Source organism: Eptatretus burgeri, chromosome 5 (assembly GCF_056783735.1).
Source record: "Eptatretus burgeri isolate ZD-2024b chromosome 5, Ebu_testis_v1, whole genome shotgun sequence".
NCBI classification, from domain to species: domain Eukaryota; kingdom Metazoa; phylum Chordata; class Myxini; order Myxiniformes; family Myxinidae; genus Eptatretus; species Eptatretus burgeri.
Window position 1 is genome coordinate 73,364,126 of NC_140965.1, and position 22,349 is coordinate 73,386,474.

The following is a 22,349-nucleotide window of genomic DNA, read 5'->3' on the forward strand; positions in this document are numbered from 1 at the left end:
TTGTGGATTTGTGGCCCTGAAAAGGGCCGTTTGGGTTTGATGAAGCTTTTCAACTAAACCTGAGGAAATCCTCGTCAATGGTTTCCTCGTTGAAGACGGCACGTAGCTCCTTGTCCAAAACAGGGGAGAGCAAGTCCACGTCGCTATCCACGTCGCTGTCACCGTAATTTGCAGCCTCCTCCTCCCAAATGATGTCGTCCTCTGTGCCGTCCATGTTGTTGGAGATGCAGAATTTTAGAAATGCTCACTTGATGAGGTCCGATGTTACCTTCTCCCACACCTTGACGATCCAGCCGCAGATCATCGGAAGGTCGACCTTTCTCATCCTCCTGATGAATGCCGGTAGTCTTCCAGTCAACATAATGCTCAGCCAACTTAGCGATTGGCGTCATGGTGAAAGTTCAGCAAAGATTCAGCAAAGGCCAATGTTTCGTGCTTTGTCAGTCCTCCAAATGCTTCCCTATATTTTGTTTTCTTTACTCTCAATTACACGAAGGTACACATTTTGGTGTCTCTGTCTGACCGTGATACGTTCAGTCGTTACTTGCCAAATCTCAACCAAACTTTCCAGGAAGACTTGGGGCAACACGACAGACGTTGTTGCGATTTCATTTGCCCCCCTCCCCAAGGGGGTTTCCACCTTGGACAAACTCCGTGTGAAGATGTATAAGTAGCTTATTGTGGTGTATCGTGGAGCACACCTACTGGAAATAAAAAAAATTATAACCACCAACTACAGCATGCCTGGTGTTGGCTTAATGGTTAGGGTAGTGGGTTTCGGATCTGAGGATCCTGAGTTCAAATCCCACTCAGCTGTTGAATTAACACCAGGTGGGGTTGATTCTGCCTGTTATCCTTCTGAGGTCAGCAAAATGAGTGCCAGCTCGCTGGTATACTGTGTCGGAGTGGCGACCCGTCCAGGATTGTGTCCAATAGCCAAGGAGACTGCTTAAGCAGCACCAACGCTCTGCACAGAGTATGGTCCCAGTGGATGGATGGAACTACAGTATTCAGTCAATTCTGTCCAACATATTACTTTTTAAAACAATCACTACTGTTGTTTAACACCACAAAACTGAAAGAAATTTAGAAGAAACCCGACATGCTTGAGACATTCTATGCTTATCGCATCCACAGCAGACTAAAAGTCGTCTCGACTTGCTCGGCCTCCAGATAGCCACTAGCGAGACCGGAATGATCTTTAGTTCATGCATCAATGAAGTATCCCATTGCCTGTCCAACTTTTTCTCACCATCAGATTAGATGTGAACTGCATGTGTTAGATGTGATTAGATGTGAACTGCATGTTTATAACATATCTTGGTGCCTGAAATGTGATTTCTCCTGGCCATGACTTCAAGTGTGACATGCGATGTTGTCCCCAACTGACTTTACAGCCAAATTGTGACCTTTATTTGATGCATAACCCCCATTCCTAATGGTTGCTAGCATTGTTCAATACTCACCTGTGGGAAATTTGGAGAAAATTAGATGTACTTATACATTGGTGGTACATAGACTAATAGGCGCTGGTCCGCACACCTACAGCCGAATGTCAGGTCTGGCCAGCCGGTTCATGAAAGATTTTGGCCAAGCTTCCCCCAGCAAATCCCACAATAACGAGGGAATAATAAGAGACTTTTAAAATGAAGTAATGCACCCCGAATGCTTGGCACGCATCCACGGAAACCCTGAGAAATAGTGATCTTCAGGGCATGAGAATTGCTATCATGCATGTGCTACAGGGTTTCTTACCGAAAATGGTTCACAAAGCTTCTAACAGAAGCGAAAATACTTGGAAAAGTATCTGAGAGAAAGCTGAGGTGTGCCTCTGCACAATGAAAGAGTTGAGGGAGACACCACCTCTGGTTCGGGTGCTTCTGAATACTGATAGGAAGGTCATATATGGGACTTCGAAATGCACAGCGTAAATTTAAAATCAACTTTTACAATGACAATATGGACTAATAATTATGTTGGAAGGGGAGGGGGTGTGGGGGAAGCTGTGAGGGCTGTTATAAATATATTGTTTGTTTGCTTCAGGAGCCTCAAGAGAAATTATATTAGATTTTTTTTTGCATCTATTGCTGAAAGGAGAAGCGTGTGTGTGTGTGTGTGTGTGTGTGTGTGTGTGTGTGTGTGTGTGTGTGTGTGTGTGTGTGTGTGTGTGTGTGTGTGTGTGTGTGTGTGTGTGTGTGTGTGTGTGTGTGTGTGTGTGTGTCTGAGAGAGACTGCCACTACTCACTTGTATTAACAGGAAATTGTAGGAACTCGACACCTCGCATCCACAGATATTTCCGATATTTCCTTGAGTTTGATTTGCATCCAGGAATACAACTGATTTGCATATCCCTCTGATTTGCATCCAGGTTAACCATTTCGAAATTGCCACTCTTTCATTGAAATGCTGAAAACTATGTTTAAAGGACTATTTGAATTCCAGATTTCATGCCAGCGATGGCTAATTAAAAGTTCCCGTGCCAGTAGAAGTCAGGTCAGGTATGAGAGCAGGCACAGGATCAGCGTGTCACTGCATCCACTTTCCGCCGGTACTCCTTGGGCTTCCATTTGGCCATCCCCCAGGTAGATGACTGGCCTATCCTCATCTCCTTGAGATGCCAATCAACTTGCTGCAACCACAAGGCATGTGGTTGGTCCGTTGGCCTCCTACACTCACAAGGCTCCCTCGTTGAGAGAATCTGGTGAGCAGGATCAGCATCGGGAAAATGAGCCACGTGTCCATACAGCCGCAGCTGATGCTTATGGACTATACAAACCGAGAATATTCCGGAGGGCATCCTGATTCACTGAATCAAACAATTTGCAGAGGTCAACATAGGCTGCAAGTAGACCCTACCGAAACTCTCAGTGAGGACCCGAAGAGGAAGGATACAGTCAATCATTGACGTCTTTGGTGTAATGCCTGACTGCTCTGGGCACTGTTGCTCAATCAGATGGTGGCAAACCCTATCAAGAATGATCTGAGCAAAGACCTTGCCCGGCACTGCGAGCAGCGTCAACTTCAGTAGTTGTTGCGGTCCTAGCAATCACCCTTTCCTTTCCAGAGAGGGACAACAAGGCTCCTCTTTCAGTCAGTTGGGATGATGCCTGTGTTAAAACACAGCACAGAACTGCATGCAACAACATGGGTACAGCATTTCCACCAGACTTAAGAAGTTCAGCATGGATGCCACAGATCCCAGGAGCTTTACCCCATTTCAACGGGTTCATCGTAGCCTGTTTTCACAAATGAAGGGCATCACAGTTGATTGGAGGGTCAGCAATAGGAAAAGTAACACCCCTGACATCCAACTCAACAGCTGGTGGATCAGCCTGGTACAGCTGCCCAAAATTAATCGGCCCAGTGTGTCTTCACTTTGGACTCCTCTGTTAAGAGCCCAGCACCCTCCACTATAACTACAGTATGCCGAGGGACAGGCTTTGAGGAACGCAATGCACTAATTCACCTGTAAGGAGGATGAGAATGACTTGACCACATGTGATGCTCTATCCCCTCACAGATTCCTTTGGCATCAGCCTCCTTGTCCACCCTCAGCTCACGTATAGACCCATGGGGACCAGCACATGTCTCACAGCCATCCCTATCAGTGCCAGTCCATGCATTGAAATACCCCAAGACTAGAAGAGTATCTTACCTGGGGCACTGATCAACCACAGACTTGAGTGCGGCATAGAAAACATCCTTCATGGTAAGATCACTCACCTCAGTCGGAGCATATACAGAGACCAGGAAAATGACATCTAAGGAGTGACAAATCCTTAGTCTCATAATACGCTCATTGACCAGTGTTACCTCAATTATCATGGGAGTCAGCTTATTGGACACAACTACAGCAACTCCTTGGGCATGCTAACCATCAGAGCGACCAGTCCAATAGTAGGTGTAACCACCTGCCATGATCTCGCCGCAATCTGGTCTCCAAACCTCAGAGAGTGCTGCAATACCGATGTTCAAACGCTTGAGCTCAGATGATAACAGAAACAGCTGATCATCCTCTCTTCGGGATAGGACATTCCAGGCACCCACCCGAAGGGACCACCTCAGGTTAACCCAAGGAGATCGCCATCTGTTGGATGACACCTAGTAGCAGAAATGAGTCACTGAAACCACACACAGAGTGCATGTGCGAAAGGCCTCAGCATTCATATGTCATTTTGAAATACCCATGTTGTAGCCATTAACAAATTAAATAATATTGATGATAATAAAAACAGGTAAGACTGTGTGCATTGCATGATGCTTGCGAAATCCCTAAAACAAATTTAACCATAAAAATAATTGGTGGTTGAATTCAATGACCAGATAGGCAAAACCTGTTCGAATTTCAAGTCAATGGGATGAAAATTGAGGATTTTAGAACTCTCACATAAGATGTTGACCCTTTGGCCTATGTTGACCTGGACTATGTTCACCTCAAAAATAGGTTGTGGTTGAATTCAAGGACCAAATGTGCAAATCCTCTTCAAATTTCGTGTCAATTTGGTGAAAACTGACAATTTTAGAAATCTGGCCGATGTTGACCTCAAAAATAATTGGTTGTTGAATTGAGTGCCCTGCTGTGCAAATTATCTTCAAATTTCAAGTCATTCGGATGAAAATTGATGATTTTAGAAATGCGGCCCATGTTGACCTTTTGTTATCAAAATCAATAGGCTTCATGCTCATGACCAACTCTTCCATTTGGTGAAGTTTTGTGAAGATTGGTTTAAAATTGTGACTTGGAGGCAATAAACAGACAGACAGACAAACAAGCAGAGACAGACAGAATCCCAGACCAGACTAAACAATATACATTATACATAGTGGGGTATTTATATCTGACACATTTGCAATCTTTTTGGCCGGAAGCAGTCTTGGCATAACTAATTATTGCTAACCTCCGCCATCGAAAATCGGAGGTTACTGTTTTCACCCCTTTCTGTTTGTTTGTTTGTTTGTGAACAGTATTACGGAAAAACTCCTCGACGGATTTCTACGAAACTTGGTGGGGGGGGGGTTAGGTATGGTCCAAGGATCATGCCATTAGATTTTGGACTTGGTCCAAAATCCAATATGGCCACTATGGCGCCAATTTTTAAAAAATATTTGAATTTTTTTTTGCATTTCTACATGTTTTAAGTGATTTCCAACCCCCCCCCCCCAAAAAAAAATTGTTCGAGAAAAAACAATTTTTTGCAACTTTTTTATCAACAAAATTTCGATTTTTTTTTTTGCATTTCTACATGTTATAAGTGATTTCCAACAAAAAAAAACATGCCAAAATTATAATTGCGGCTGATTTTGGAACTTCAGGTGGATATACCCACGTAAAATCAATTTCTGTCTCAAGGAATCTCGTTATGACGAATGAATTGAGTATGTAAAAGTTAAAAGTAAAAGGGAAAGTTGCAAACTATAACTCTGTGAGCACTGTTGACGTCAAATTGAATGAATAGGATATCAGGTTCACTTAAGTAACCTATCAGTATTGGCGGCGGAGGTTTTGCACTCTACCGAGTGCTCCCCCTCTAGTTTTCTTTGTTTTACAGATAATACTTGTAAGTTTTTAGTGATGGAGCACGTTAAATGCAATGAGCATTTTGTTTATTTAATTTTTAATATTTTTTAAATGCAATGAGCATGCCAATTTCACAAATAAGGTCATCATCACAGATGAGGTACACTTTGATTTGGCACATTTAACTCCACCAGATTTCTTCCTATTGGAATCTCTGAAGGGCAAAGTTTTTAAGGAACATCCAACATCGATCGATGAATTGGAGGCAAACATCACTGTAACCATCTGCTCTTGATCAAGAGACATCACGTGCGGTAATGAACAATATGATGATCCGCTGTCATGAATGCACGAATTCGAAAGGGGCCCATTTGTCTGATGTAATTTTTTTAAGAAATAAAGAATCAAAATTGATTTCAAAAATTTGAGTATGTGCCTATGTTGTTTTGAAATTTCATTTTATTTTGTTTAGAAACAAAAAAGTTATAATGATAATAAAACCGTCGTATATAAATGCCCCACCGTGTACTTGCGAATCTTTGATTGCGCAAGTAATAATGTTAACACACTGCCATCCGCTGGTGCACATATGCACATCCCCCCCCCCCCCACCACTCGTCTGACCCTCTCCCTCCACCTCTTCCTGGCCACTCATATAAGGGAATGGATGTTTCTAGTAATACAAATACACAAATATACTTTTCTGTTTCATGTTTCTCTTCCACTTTCATGTCTCTTCATCCCTCTTATTATTTTCCCTTTTACATTGGTTTATTGTGGTCTTTTTCATTTTCCTCTATCCTTTGTAAGCATGGCCCACATTTGGAGGAAATCCTGTAGCATTTGAGTTGCGAGTTTCTTTGATTTCACAGCGAGCCAACAAGGTTCTTTTTCCTGCCTTTGTTTCCAAGACTTAGCTATATTCTCTCTCTAACAGCACTTGCTAAAGTTGTCTTTGATGTTGACTTGTGATCTGAATTTGACCTGACCATTTTGTCAAGTATTGCGTTCTGCATTTTGAGAATCCACCGAGTAGAAAAAAATGATGCCTTGGATGAGGGTTCATTATTTTCCTTTCAAGGAACAATAATCTTGAGCATGTATTCTGTCTGTTTACGTGAGAAAGCATTAACCCAGGGAATTGGATTTGTATAGCAGTGATGTGCAACCATCACAATCGTTAAGCCACTGGCAGGAATTATGGGATAAGAATTGATACCTCGTGTGCTTTGCTGCCAAATAAATTCTGAAGACCGTTCCAATTGAGCTTTGCACGACAAACTGGCATGGAATAATCTCATTGAGAACTTGGTCGTTCACAGCTGCTCCTTTGAACAGCAGGCGATTCATGCGAAAGTCGTGAATCCGGCAGAGGTGCTCATGGCAAAAGCAAAAGTGTATGCTTCCAAAAGAGATTTCTTTTCCGACGAGGCATCCGATGATAAAACTGCAATCAATTTCATCCTTAGATATCTGGCTGACCTTTTCCCACTGTGCTGTTAAGGGGAACCTCAGTTTGGGTGAGCAATTCATTCCATCGCGAAACAAGCACTTGAGTAGAAAATTGTTTGAATTTCACGACTTTGACACATAATGTATTCACAGAGACCTCAATCATCATACCTTCTCCTTATTTACAATCTGACCTCTTTCTTTCTTCACAGATGCTTAATCTTTTCGTTGCCGTCATCATGGACAACTTTGAGTATCTCACAAGAGATGCCGCCATCTTGGGTCCACATCACCTTGATGAGTTTGTTCGAGTGTGGGCTGCATATGACCCAGCTGCAACGTACGTTTACTTTGTCTCCTCACATATGATCCTTTTTTTAAAGCATTTCTTTAAGTTCATCAGAAATTACTATAAGTGAGCACATTCAGATCGAAAATGTTAATTTTAATTTTCATATTTCTTTCACTACTTCTTTACAAAGTAAACATGCATTAATTCTATACCTGCCATTTGGTTACAGTAACGATCAAAACATAGCATACTAACAGATAATTGGCCAGGTTGTCATCCATCCAGGTGGCTGTCAACTTCGATGAAATAACAAAATGCTGCATTTGCTCTGAGCACATTGGTTCGTCAAATTAGTACATTTCAAAGCTGACACACTCACATTGATGCACAGTTAAAGCCCCCACAGCAAGTCTACTGTGAAAATACACACACACACACACACACACTCAAATACACACCAGCACGATTTATTAATTGCATGCTCATATCTGTGGACCCATTTTGTGAATATGCGTGCATTTGTCACAGTTTCAATGTACAGCGACACAGATTGGCAGAGCCAGGCTTGTCATGATCCACACAAAGTGTCATTGTTCCCTTTTTTAATTGAGCAACAACTTTAAGCTGTTTTGACAGCTCACAAAGACTGTGAGAACGATCAATATGTATGTCCCCTCTCTTGAATGTCCCCACTATATGATAGTATTTTAAACTGCCCGATTTAGGCCTTGACCCGGCCATTCAGACACACTTACTTGGAACGAGAATATAGAAAAGTGAAAACAATAAATTGCATTTTTTTCTTTATTTAAGCATTTCTTTTAACCTTCATGAAATGCTATTCAATATCATAACTCAGGAAATCATGACACAGCTTGCTTTCTCAAAACTAATCAATCCATCGCTCTGTTCAGAGCATGTACCTGATCAAAGGCATGTATTTGTTTTATAAGCAAAATCTATACACAAATTTAATGGACACATTGTTCATTTCCATTCTCTTTTCCCCAGTCTCCGCTTAAACTATAACGCAATGTACAGGCTGATGAAATCTATCCCCCCGCCTCTTGGTCTGGGCAGCAACTGTCCACACCGTGTCGCTTACAAGGTTGGAGGTCTGGCCACTGAGGATGGCTCTCTTGCCCTGCCTGTCTCTCATTGCAGCCTGAACTGCTGTGCTGCGATCTGCCCTGCATGATATGGGTGCGGCTTTCTGCCGCTATTCTTTTCATTTTGTTTTGATTGACTCTCTCTCTCTCTCTCTCTCTCTCTCTCTCTCTCTCTCTCTCTCTCACTCTCTCTCTCTCTCTCTCTCTCTCTCTCTCTCTCTCTCTCTCTCTCTCTCTCTCTCTCTCTCTCTCTCTCTCTCTCTCTCTCTCTCTCTCTCTCTCTCTCTCTCTCTCTCTCTCCCTCCTGTTTGCTCTTTCTCGCCATCTCTCCATATCTCTCTGTATGTTCATCTCATTTATTTTTGTTTTTCTTTTATATTTCATTTTTTATCTTGTTACTCATTTTCTTTATCTGATTTGGGCTTCCACCCTATTTTATTTTATTCTATTTTATTTTTATCTATCCCTTATAATTCGTTTATTAAACTTTCGCTGTTTGACTTCATATCTTGTACTTCCTGCCTGTATTGCTTTGGTTCTTGCTCTTTATCCTTCTTGCTTGGCTCCTTTCTTCCTCTTCCCTCCTACCTACTCTCTCTACCCCCACTTCGTCTTTCTCTGTCCCACTCCTGTCCTTTCCAGTTGGCGCATCTTGTACATAGACATGTACGAGATGCTGCGGCACATGTCCCCACCATTGGGGCTTGGCAAGAATTGCCCTGCTCGAGTTGCTTACAAGGTAGAGCCCTCCCTCTTGCCGAGAACCATGGCATTTGCTGCTAGCACCAATACTATGGTCTGGCCCATCTATGCCCAACAATTGTGTGCCTCACTGTCTTCCAAAATCCCACATTTTGATTCCATGTCGTTTTAATGTTCTTCATTTGGTTGACAAATTCTGTCTGTGAAGTGACTCATTTGTTTTGCTTTCCATTATGTGCCAAGTGCAACTTGGAAAGCAGCCTTGATGTGGCTTTGCGTTGGGAAAAGGGGGAAAGGGGAAGGAAGGGGAGGAGAGGACACTGGATGAGAACATACAAAATTAGCAATGCGAGCAAATCCTGCTTAACCTGATGCTGACAGTTGAATGCATGAATTTGATTGTTGCTTTCTTTCTTATTCAACTGTGTATGCTGCATGGCTTTTTGGACATTTAGCCTTTCTTTTGCTTTTACTTTTAATGCATGTGGAGCTGCAGGACCGATACCAATAATGGAAACCATTAACGTACCGTTTACATCATTGTATTTGCATAACAAAGGAAATGAGCATAAACAAAATATACGAGTAATTCATTAAATTCCAAAAGGTACAATTAGTGAGATATTGTAAACATCTAATATTTTGTATGTAATACTTTTGCTTTGGTAAGATCCCCTTCTGAGCATCGCTGAAATTCCAATAGCTTGTCAATGAATTGTTGAGGAATTGAGCTCCCAATGTCTTGGAAACATTGTCTGAGGACAATCAAGGGATTTTGAAGCTCAAATTAAGTTTCATGCACAAATTCATGTTTCAAATTAAGCACAAACAAATTCCACTTGTAAGAATACCAATATATGGGATAGTTATCGTCAAATTGCTTTAAAAACACTTTGTTTCTGTTTCAATAAAAGTTTATTCACTTTTATTAATACAATAATCTAACAAGTCAAAATGGAAGCAGTTGTACCTTTGACACCCAAAACTTCACTTTAAAGTTGTTTCCATAATTTGTGCCGGTTCTGTGCACCTGCTGTTTTCACAAAAGAAAAATCACATTTTTGTGCTTCTGTATGTATTGTCCATGCCAGAAATAATGATCATGTGCATAAGGAAAAAGTGATGAGATGTCTTTGATGCAAAACCTCATGTATTGCCTCATTTAAACTGCGTTTCAAGAGCTATTCCGAAGAGTTCAACATCAGGCGTTAAAAATTAGTTATTTTTCGAAGAAGCATTTTTTTTCTCCATACATTTGATTTTCTCTAGTTGGTACTTGCATTTTACCTTCAAAAAAGTAGATTAACTTAAACAAACTATTTGTATTTTCCTTAATTGTCGTGTTTGAATGAAGATTGACTTTAGCTTTTCTGTCAATGTTGTGCAACCCACTTGCAATTTGTTTAGCTTGTTAAATAATGACCTTCTCCGATAAAACTTTGACAGTGCAGCCATCCGATTAAAATAAAAAGGAATTTTGGAAGGGTTAGAATATAAATCAACATTTACTATTGAGCTAAATATGTTTGGCTCTGCATTCTAAAGTAATGTCACTGGCACATAATTGTACTTGCCATGGTGAAGCTTGATTGAATAACGAATATCCTCTGACCTTTGTTGGAAATGGTGATTATCATGTTCCCTTTTTATTGGCCATTAATTACTGTTCATTTTTATTGGCCATTCTTGAATGATAACGATTGACTGGGAAGTTTGCAGTTTACTCCCTGAATATTATGATCGAAATGGTCTTATAAATCACGTCTTGTGACCTCCATCCTTTTTTTTCGAGTTGTACATCACGAGCTCTTTTCAACTGACTTCCCTTTCTCCCTCATTTCCTTTTCCCTAACTCTGCACAACTACCAACTCTTTTCCATCCTCCTTTCTTTCTTTTCAAAAATTGTCCAAATAGCAATGGCTCTCTGGTTTGCTTTCATCCTGCTTTTGCATATTCCTCTTTTGTGGTGATTTAATTTGCGGCGACTTTTGCGACTGCCAGCATGCCAACTGCCGAGGAGTCAGGACCCCATTGTATTTTGACCAGATATTTTTTTGTTGGTTTGAAAGGCTTGCATATTCTCTCAAACATGTATAACACTCAATTGAGTGATTTCCTTCTTAAGCTAGTTCTACAAAACTATTATTTCACCATTTTCTTCTCTTCCATACCAATGGAATAATCCAAGCACTTACTTCTAAGTGTCATGATTTCCTTTGTGAACCTTATAAGTCAGAAAGTTTGGCAGCTTCATGGTGTTAACTGGATTCGACTCGTTGCAACATTGTTCAGTATTGACAGTGAATGCCTCAAATGCTTCACACTTTGAAAAGTCTGGGAATTTCTTCAATAGGCACATTCTTTCTTTCCTGAGTTCATTAATTCCGTCCTCACTCCAACCTCTCTGCTGTGCATCCTGCAGGAGAGTGCGAATAGTCTGTTCTTGCGAAGCAACTTGTCTTTTCAACAAGGAAAGCTCATCTCACAAACCTTAACCTGGCATTAACCTGCAGAAATTGAAAGATGTATATTTCCATCCTAAGATGTTCCAGAGTCAAATACAAGTTTCACTTGAAATGTGAGCTTTCCAACTTGTCTTGATGTCTTCCTCAAAGATCTGATGGTATACTATGAAAGTAAATTGCTGGTGTGTTTACAATTGTCCATTCTCTCATGGGAAAACAGCTCAAAAACACAATGCCAAAATGCCATATTTCAAATACAGGCTCAGGTTTCTAACTGATCATTTTTCTTCTTAACCTTGGTCCCTGCACGTCAGGCTGCACTCTCAGAAATGTTAGATTTACGTTCTCCAAAGTAAAGCTCATTTTATAGCATTTGGTATCTATCATCCACTGTTTTATTATGAGCAACTCCCTCCATTCACACTGTCATATCTTCATGGATGCTGGAAGGAATATGACTCAAAGGTTTTTATTCCACACTGATGAATGAGCCACCTGGAGCCTTTGCCCACAACTCAAGACCGTCCCGATTGTCTGCACACCAAAACAATTGAGTTCTGATCTACCCACACGGTAAAGGAAGTACCCCCATACCTACTGCTGAGTTCCAGTAAAAGAGAGAGAAACAACTGATCATCTCCATTAACAAAATGATCATATGACTGAAATACAGTACTGCCATTGAGTCATCTATTGAACCATCTTGAATCAGACTTTCCATCATATTGGCACTCATTGAGTATACTCCAAATGACGTAACCTCACAAATTCTTCGCTCGAGTTTGAACATGACTGTGTTCCCCACAAATCTCAGTGGAAAACAGTAAAGATACTGCTTGCTCTCATGAGATAAGGTCTTCTGGAATCATGATGGATGCCGGCAGCTGTTTAGAGGTGTTACTTTTGATTAATCATAATCCCTACATGATTTAATTTAATCTTATAGCTCAATAAGTGATCCATTGTCTGTTATGATGTTGATGCATGTGATCCAATTGACCTCTGCAAGGTGTGACTAATGTAGTAGCTCCACCACAACAAACAATGGAACAGTTTCATGCACCAACCTCCCTGGTAGCCTTCTTCAGCCAGAAACTGTTTTGAAGATACACTGGATCCCCAACCACAACTGTATGTGTCTTCCCATGGTGGTTGTGAACCATTTGGTTACACTGGTTGGCACCCACATTACTACTCAAGCTGAGTCAAAGTAGATCCAAGTGTGTCTTCAATGACTGACTGAGAAGTAACTTTGCAAGAGTAATACCAGTAGTGGAATAGAATGTGTCCGTTATGTGAACAAAAGCCTTGAGATTAACCAGGACTTAATACCTCCCTCTTAAACCTCTTCCTCCATAGTTGAAAGTTTGGACAGCATGCATAGCTTGACCTTGAGATGCTTGGTGATGTGCAGCCATGGTAATACGAGTTTTAGTGATATGATCAACTGAAATTATTCACTCATGAAAATTGTGCCATTGTTTGACACAACAACATCTGAAAATTAAGCCATGAATTGTAAAAATCGCTCTCAACCTTTCCATCATAAAGAAATGAGGTAGATGTTGGAATCCCAGTTACTTCCAACTACTCAATGTTGGCATTCACTACAATCAAGATCATATTTTACAAATATGGTCTCACAAGGTCCAAGTGAAGTATGCTGAGGAGGTGGGACTCCATGGTATTGTGACCAGATATTTTGTTGGTTAGAAAGTCTTGCATATTCTCCTGTCTGCTCTACAACCTGCAGGAGAATATGAGGAGGCTGTTCTTGCATAGCAACTTGTCTTTTCAGCCAGGAATCCAGAATATGTCCGAGGATGCAGCAGCAATTGTTCCAGGAACTGAGTTTACTCTTTTTTTTTTTCCTTCTTTTTTTGTATACATTGTCAAGGCTCGTATGAGAGCTAACACACAACGCACAGCAAGGGGGGCATTACACAAGAGGGGCAGGAGAGGGAAGTACAAAACAGTGGGGAACAGAGACATTAGAAGATCTGTGAAAGGGAGAGGGATGGGGTGGGAAACACGGGGTATACAAGATGGACATTACAGGGACTTTCAGGAAGGAAAGCAGGGAATTTGAAGAATGTGGGTTTGGGTGGATTAACGGGGGTAGAAGAGATCGAGGTTTTGGATGGGGGAAGATCAGAGGTGGTGGTGAACAGTTTTGGATGGGGGAAGATAAGAGGTGGTGGTGGTGAACATGGTCAACTCTTGTCACCTGCAATGAATACAAGTCTCAATGTCTTTGTCAATCATCGGTCACAAAAAATATCCCTTCGTCAAATTCCTTCATAAGAGAAATGCCAAAATGACCCTGTAACTACGACAGGACTTTCTGGTGGAGAAATGATAATAATAGGTGCTCCCCAAAACAAAAACCATCCTGAATACTGAGTCCACCCTCATCTGCACATTAAGTCTGTAACCCTTGGCTTAGCTTGTGAGATGGACAGTCCTCCAGGGTAAACGTCCTCACTTGCAACAAAATGGGATCATGATCGGTCCAGGTCTTGACTTGGGGAGACTTGACCAGAAACTGAGAGTTTTAAATTTTCTCCAACAACACATCACCACCAAATCCAACAATTCTGAATAGGGTGTTCTCCAATGGCAAATGACTGAAGTGTTCTCCCAAGGCACTTTTGGAAATGGCTTTGTCTTCCTTGACTGTAGTCAATGCCTTAAGTGCCATATGCAATGATGGTGAAGAGTCTTCCATAAAGGTGCTGATTAAACCACTTCACACCAAATATATCTGCTAAATCTTCCTTGTCCAAGTATGAAAGCTTTGACTCAGCTGCTGAAATAGTCCTGCAAGCAAATCCAATGGGCTTCTGCATTCCATACTCTCAACATTGGGAGAACACAGCTCCCACACCATATGGAGATGCATCACAGGACAAAACAAAACATTTTTAATGAATCAAAATTTTGTATTGTAATAATCTGTCAGAATACAGCTGAGGTTTTGACCACAGGAAAGCGTTTTCTTGTTATTTCACCCATTTCCAAAGAGTATCTTTCCAAATGTAATTGTGAAATTGGACAGGATAAGGAGGTATACTTCGAAAGAATTTCCCACAATAGTTCACCAAGCCATATAGGACTTTAGCTCAGAAACGTTCCATGTGCTCAACATTTCACAAATTGCTTTAACCTTCTTTGTTGGCTGCAAACCTTAAAAATCGAATTTGTGTTCGAAGTAAGTCACTTCTTTATCTGGGAATGAGGATTTGCTTTGATTGATTCGCAAACCCACTTTCCATTTGAGCACTTCTTCCATATTTGTGAGATTATGCTTGCTTTCTGACTCCCTTGTGATGAGAATATCAGCCAGATAGACGAATACATGGGGGAGGCCTCGTGGATAGGTTCTCCATGATCCTTTTGGAAAATTATGGGCACTAACGAAGGACCAAAAGGCAACATTTTTTTTGTATACAAAGTCGAGGTGCGTTGAAAACATTGGGAAAGTGGGGGGAACACTAAGGGCAGGGTCGAGGGACACAACAGAGGTACACTTGACTGTAGAATGGGGAGGAGTGGGTGGGGGGGAGAGATCAATCAATACACCGGGATCTACATTTGGTGGAAAGAGTATTCAGCCATTGCCGTATACAAAGATTGTAATTTTATTCTGGTGTTCTTCCCAAAGGTAGGTTCAGTACTGCTGAATAAGTTTCCTTGCAAGTGTTATACTGGGTGGTTTGCCATTGTCTTCCCAGCAGTAATTAAGGCAAAAATTTATAATTTGGCCAGGGTGCTGCTGACAGCCCACCTACTATTTGCGAAGGACACAGTGGGGTCTTTAACATCCATCAATGAATGCTGGCAGACGGGACACCCAGTTTCACATGCATCTGAGGGACGGCACACACACACACACATTGATGAATCGCCCTGCCTTGTGAAACACCAGGCTGACAATTTATAGCTGTGTCCAGATTTTCACCCAGCTCGTCATCTTACAGACGCGTGTGTATACCTCTTGGCCATTCCGTCAGCCCAAAGATTGTAATACAAGGTGGTAGATTGAATCATCATTGAGGTCTGAGCTTGCTGAATGTTGAACATGTTTGTATAGGTGAATCGTGCCATAAACATTCCAATATATCCCACATGGCTCATACCTGAGTATGAAATTACATTTTATTCTGCCATTGAATTTGTTAATTTTTCAATTACATCAAACATTGTGGTTAGAAAAAGAGGTTTGATTATGTGCGCAGTGTAAATGAGGCAATTTATGAGCTAATGCTTATTTCCATTTTTCTCTTGTGATTGAAGTAATTACAAATATCTTGTGGCTGCATAAATAGAGCTGTAGAACTGGATTCACAAAATTCACCAATTTTTACCATGTTACATAATATGTACAATGGAATCTGCATGTTTGTTTATTCGGGTGATGATATTTTTGGTGTTAATTTACTGTAAAACTATATTCTTTTGATTTTTTTTTTTAACATGGAGATCCTTGTTAACTCAACTGTTGAAGAATCTAAACTGTTATTTGAAGGTCACTGTAGTGCTACCTGTTTGCCTGAGGGTTCCTCGATTGGTTGTCTTGGTTGTCTCGTCTCTGGCCATGTCTGAACGGTGTTTGTCTACGTACGTGTCTGGGCAGCGGTTACCTCCGGATGTGTCAGAAAGCATATAGTTCCACTGTGTATGTCGTTGACAGACAATTGGATCAAGCACATGCAAAACGACCTTCAATTATAAGCAGTGGTTGTGGCCTAATTACACAACAATGATATTTTGTCTGTTTAAATACTGTTCAAATAAAGGGTTTCAGAGATAAATATAGACATTAGAATTCTCCTAGCACTAGAGACAATAGTCTTAAAATAAATATAGGAGACGGCTAAGAAATTAAACAAAAGGAGCAAATGTGACGCTAAATGTGATGTGAGGCTGACGTCATGCGCAAAAATGTATGCAGTATGTCATCCTGACGAGCCCATAATACTTGCGATATCTGGATCGGGGCTCTGCTTTCATTTATTTGTGACAATAAATCTTGGTCTTCAAAGACCCGAATGACACATGGACGCTATCCTGGTTTGGAGGTGATGTGTTGGCATAGCTTTGGTGCATGATGTCAGCGTCATGTTGCATTTAGGGTCAGAGATGCTCCTTTAGTTTAACTCGCGGGCACCCCCACCTTCTGGGCGAGAATACCCTTCCCGGTCCACATTTGGTGGGCATTTTGCTGCGGCACATTCCTGGAAATGCACTTTATCATTTTTGTGATTTTTTAAAAGAAATTTTATTCATCACAACATCTACTCGACATCACAATTTTGACAAGGTTCCATTATATTGTAAAGAAAAAGGGAAGATGATTTGTAATACAGGCTACCACCAAAGGTGGCGCTATATTCGACACACACACACACACACACACACACACACACACACACACACACACACACACACACACACACACACACACACACACACACACACACACACACACACATCAAAAATAATAAATGTGTGTGTGTCTCCTCCACAACTCCAAAACCATGAAACTGAGCAGCTTGGAACTTTGCATGCATACAAAGGGAATTAATTCCAAGGTGGTGTATGAATGAAAGCTGCACGTATGGGTTAATTTAAACACCCCTTTTGAAAATAATTAATGGGCATATTTAATTATTCTTTATCAAGGCTTCATCCTTGGTCAGACCCTGAGTCAGCCCTCTGTCAGGTTGCTCGGGTCTTAATTCACCATCTTATTCAGTGTGCTCAACAATGCCTTGACTTAGAACAGGCCGCAATTTTTTCTTCATAATAAAGTGCTCAACATTTTTTTGCACTTTCCCCACTCGTATCATCGAATGCCTTACCTTCATACCTACATATCTCTGGATTCATCACAATGCTTATAAACACCTGGATATGCCAATGTTCATGGTTTTATCTCATTTCCGCACATACGATAAGCTCAAGAATCTCTTAACCTGAGCCAAATTTCAAAATATAACCTATGGAATTGACCTCAGCAACAAGTTCAAACTGCTAAAAAAATGTGTTCACATGTCCAATTCACTCATCGTTTGACACTGATTCAATCATTGTCATTGATTGGTTGTCTCGTCTCCGGCCATGTCTGGACGATGTTTGTCTACGGACGTGTCTAGGCAGTGGTTACCTCCGGATGTGTCCAGACGGTGTTTGGCTCCGGACATGCCCGGTTGGTGTTTAACTCTGGGTGGTGTTTATTTCCGTACTGTGTTTGTCTCCGAACAGTGTTTGTCTCTCGACGGCATTTGTTTCCGCATGTGTCCCGGCAGTCAGTGTTTGTCTCCGGACATGTACAGGCGGTGTTTATCGTGTCCGTCGGCACACAAAATTTCAGCTTTCTACATCACCATCCATCTTCACCGCGCATGCAGCAGTCAATGAAGTAAAATGAATTGATGAAATAAAATGACTTTATCCACAAAAGAGTTACATCTTAATGCAGAATAGTCCTGGAGACATTGCAAAGTTCAATCGCCTGTGAAATAAACACTGCAAAAAATCCACAATTTTGCCTGATCGTCTGTGCACGTGACACGTGGTACATCGGTTTGGGGTTCACGCAAACGTTATAAATTTTTTTCAACGTCCTTTTTTTTTAAACCAGATTTCCTTTGATTTCCTGTAGAGCACCTTGTGAAACCTTGGAAAATATAGACACTGAACTAGTCGACTCTGGATGCAGCCTGTTCCAAGTCAAGGCATGTTTGAGCAGGCCAAAACACATGGCAGCTTCAAACCCCAGTGAGGTTACCCAGGAGACACCTAAGACCCCAAAGAGCGAGGTGGCCTCGGATGCACTTGATAAAGGACGTAATTTAATAAGGCCATTAATTATCTTCAAAAGGTGTGTTTTAAATAACTCAAACACCCAACTTTCACTCCTGCACTTCCTTGGAGTTTTGTTAGTGTGTATTCGAAGTTTCAGGCTGCTAGGTTTTATGGTTTTGGAGTTTTGGAGGAGACACTCACACACTGACACACTGACACACACACACACACACACACACACACACACACACACACACACACACACACACACACACACACACACACACACACAGATACACACACACAAACACACACACACACACACACACACACATTGCCTTTTTATTCATATAGAAGATATAATCTATATTTTAAAAGCTGTATCTGTCTGTTTGTCATGTCATAGCTTGAGCACGGTTGAACGGATTTTAATAAATCTAACGATGGTGGATTCAGGGAACTCAGAGGAAGGTTTGTGATAAAAAAGATAAAAAAAGGAGCGTTTGTGCGTGGGTATGTGGGCACATGTGGCAAAACTGCAAACACCAACTTGCAGCGCTGGTTATCCCCATCTCCCAGGAATCCTTATTTGTTAACTTGAGAATGGATGTCAATAAACCAATGAGCCGGTCGATTCAGGGAACTTCGAGGAAGGTTTATGATGGAAAAAAAAATAAAGAAGGAAGGTTTGTGTATGGGTGCATGGGCACATGTGGAAAAACTGCAAATGCCAACTCTCGATGCTGGTTATTCCCACACAGAATCCAGGATCTCACAGGAATCCTTTTTTATTCTTGCCCATGGATTTAAACGACGAATGTGGTCAGATCATTGGGTAGATATTTATCGGTATGCCGTCCTGATGAGGCTAAATAAGCCTGAAATCCAAATACGTGGCTCCGTTTGATGATTAACTCATGTTGACCATGTAATCTTCGTCTGTTTGACAGAGAGACCGGGCTGAAGCCTCCGGATTGGAGGTGATGCTTTGGTGTAGGACTTTATGTCCACTTGAGATTGGAGGAGTGCTCGTCACACTCCACATATTTTGATATCAGTCATTGAGTCAGTGAGTGAGTCAGACAGTGGTTCGAAAGAGCTTCATATATAATATATATATATATATATATTTCTTCTTCTTCTTTCGGCTGCTCCCGTTAGGGGTCGCCACAGCCGATCATCCGTATGATCCGCATAGAGATTTGGCACGTGTTTTACGCCGGATGCCCTTCCTGACGCAACCCTGGTCGCCTGTTACAACACAGGGATGTATATATAAATATATATATATATATATATATGTGTATATCTTCTCGTGAAGTTGGTCGGGCTCAAACCCCGCTCCTGTCAGCAGTTGTAGGGGAGTTGGGGTTCGATTCCCACTCCCTAAATTCGTGGGATCCAGGTGGCCAACACCGACCAACCTCCTCGGACGGTCAAGCGGTCCTTATTCCTAGGAGGCGGATACGCTCATTGACATGGATTCTTTAATAAAATACAAATACTTACAAAGACAACAATGAAGAAATTTAATAAACAACTCCTACGATCGAGGCCTCGCATACACAGACGCAAACACAGACAAAGGGTAACAATGAAAATAACCCCCCCCCCCCTCATTCCAAAACATTTGTACTCAGCCTGGCCTTCATCAATTTGGTGCTGGGAGGCTTTGTCCGGCACATGCACCCGCCAAACAAAATGGTGCCGTCTTCCATCGAGACCGGGAGGAAAGCGCCTCCACCATCCAGCGGGACGCACAGGCAGGATCGCGCCTCGCCTATTGCAGCCTTACAAACTCCAATCCACAATTCCTGCCAGCACCTCCTCGATCAGCTCAAGTTGTGCACCAATCTGCTCAATGTGCTCCAGGTGTGCACCCTCGCCAAGTACACACACTTCACCATCTCCAAACACACCCTCCATGCCTTACCACCAAGCACACTCTCCGCGCTTTTCCACCAAGCACACCCTGCAGTAGTAATCTCCTCTCTTATCCTCTCTCCCTCTCTTCGGGGCGTGGCCTTCTCACCTCCAAGCCCAGGAAGGCGGGGTTGTTGTTGTTGTTGTTGTTTCAGAGACTTGGTCCAGAGTCTATGGCCATACTTGGAAGATAAAAACAGGGAAAATCACAGAGGGTAATTATGAACAGGGGAACTTATTTTCACTCCGTTAGCTAATTACACCACACCACCCCTAGTGTGGTGACACGCAACACTTAAGCTGACAGATGCCCTGACTTAAATATATCGCGGTGCTTCTACCTGTCCACAGACCATGCTACACTATACAATCCTATCTGGACTATTAAATCATTTCATCTACCCCCAAAACCGTAACAATATGTAAATGTATATATTCATAGATGTAGATATACATTGTCTCCAGACATCTCCAGATCTTGTCTCCTGTCGGATCTCGTCCCAATGAACCATTCCACCACCATGCCGAGCTTTCTCCTGCAGAGTTGCCATTTTCTTTTACATTAAACCATCCAGAAAATATGGAAAAGTTTGAGTTTCTGCATCATTTAAAACAAAGGGTAGCATTGTATCATTTGTGGTACTAAATATATTAACAACCAAAGTTGTTCACGTCTTTTTGGAACACCCAGTATATGTGTGTGTGTATATATATATATATATATATATATATATATATATATATATATATATATATATATATATATATATATATATATATATATATATATATATATATATATATATATATACATATATATACATGATATATATATATATACATATATTATATATATATATATATATATATATATATATATATATATATATATATATATATATATATATATACATACACACGAGGTGTGTTCAAAAAGTATCCAACCTTAATTTTTCGTGCGTAACAAATTAAGCTCGGGAGGCGTGGTTTGGAGCACGTATGTCGGCGATCCTAATCCGTATGCGTGAATATTTTCCCGCCTGCAGAAGCTGTCAGTCGCCGACAGACCTCCGATGAGTGAGGAAGTGTAAGTGAGCGCCGTCGGATTTTCGTTTTTGACAAAATGACGGATCACTGTGGTCCCATCGCCAGTGATCACTGTGTTGAAGAAGTTGGGATCGCTGTTCACAGTCTCCAGCATGTCCTGTGCGATCTCCAAACGGAGTTGCTTCTGCTCAATCGTTAGCAGCTTTGGCACGAACTTCGCTGAGATTCTCCTGAAGCCCAAATCCTCAGTCACAATTTCCCTCCAGTCTCACACACTTGTCCATCCTCTTCTTCCATGCTTTGAAGCACCCCCGGAAGGCTTCTTCTGGAATCCTCTGGAGTTCTGTCATCACGGCCCTTTTGATGGCCTCCATATCAGGAAATTGGGTCCTCTTGATCAACCTCTTAAGCTCGAGGAATAGGAAAAAAACCAGAAGGGGCCAAGTCTGGCGAACAAGGGGGTTGCTCCCGAGTTGGTACATTCCTCTCTGCCAGAAACTGTTGGATGCTCAGGGCACTGTGAGCAGGAGCATTTTCATGGTGGAGCACCCAGGCATTGTTCTCCCACAGATCCCTCCTCATGTCCCGGACTGATCTCATGAGGTGCCAGAGGATCTCCTTGTACACGTATTGATTCACTGTTTGAGTCTTTGGTAGAAACTCGAAGTGGATGATGCCCATTATGTCAAAAAAAGTGATGAGCATCACCTTGACCTTCGACTTCAACATCCTTGCTTTCTTTGGTCTTGGTGACTTTTCCACTGACGACTCTCCCGTGTGGTCTCGGGATCGTATTTGAATATCCATGATTCATCGCCAGAATTGACTTCTCCGAACAGGTCTGGATCGTCCTCGAGGCGTTTGAAAATGTCTTGACAGACAGTGACTCTTTGCTATTTCTGGTCCTCGGACAACAGCTTGGGGACCATCTTTGCGCACACCTTGCGCATTTCGAGATTTTCAGTGATGATGCTCCAGACAGTGTCCTTGTTGACAGAAAGTTCCTCAGCAATCATATGCACTGTGATT

The 22,349-nt window shown here is 41.6% G+C and overlaps 1 protein-coding gene across 15 annotated transcripts in view; it reads left to right on the plus strand.

Annotated features, from left to right (window-relative positions):
* LOC147026688 (voltage-dependent N-type calcium channel subunit alpha-1B-like) overlaps positions 1-22,349 on the plus strand; it is a 592,527-nt gene that overhangs the window by 489,589 nt on the left and 80,589 nt on the right. For 5 of the 15 annotated variants that reach the window (XM_085882398.1, XM_085882400.1, XM_085882401.1 and 2 more), the window contains exons 37-38: positions 7,184-7,311; positions 9,015-9,111. In XM_085882398.1, the coding sequence (XP_085738524.1) occupies positions 7,184-7,311; positions 9,015-9,111 (225 nt within the window). Of the gene's footprint in view, positions 1-6,988; positions 7,040-7,183; positions 7,312-8,274; positions 8,467-9,014; positions 9,112-22,349 lie in introns of those variants that run through there. The other 10 variants (XM_085882402.1, XM_085882406.1, XM_085882399.1 and 7 more) reach the window with 6 other exon arrangements.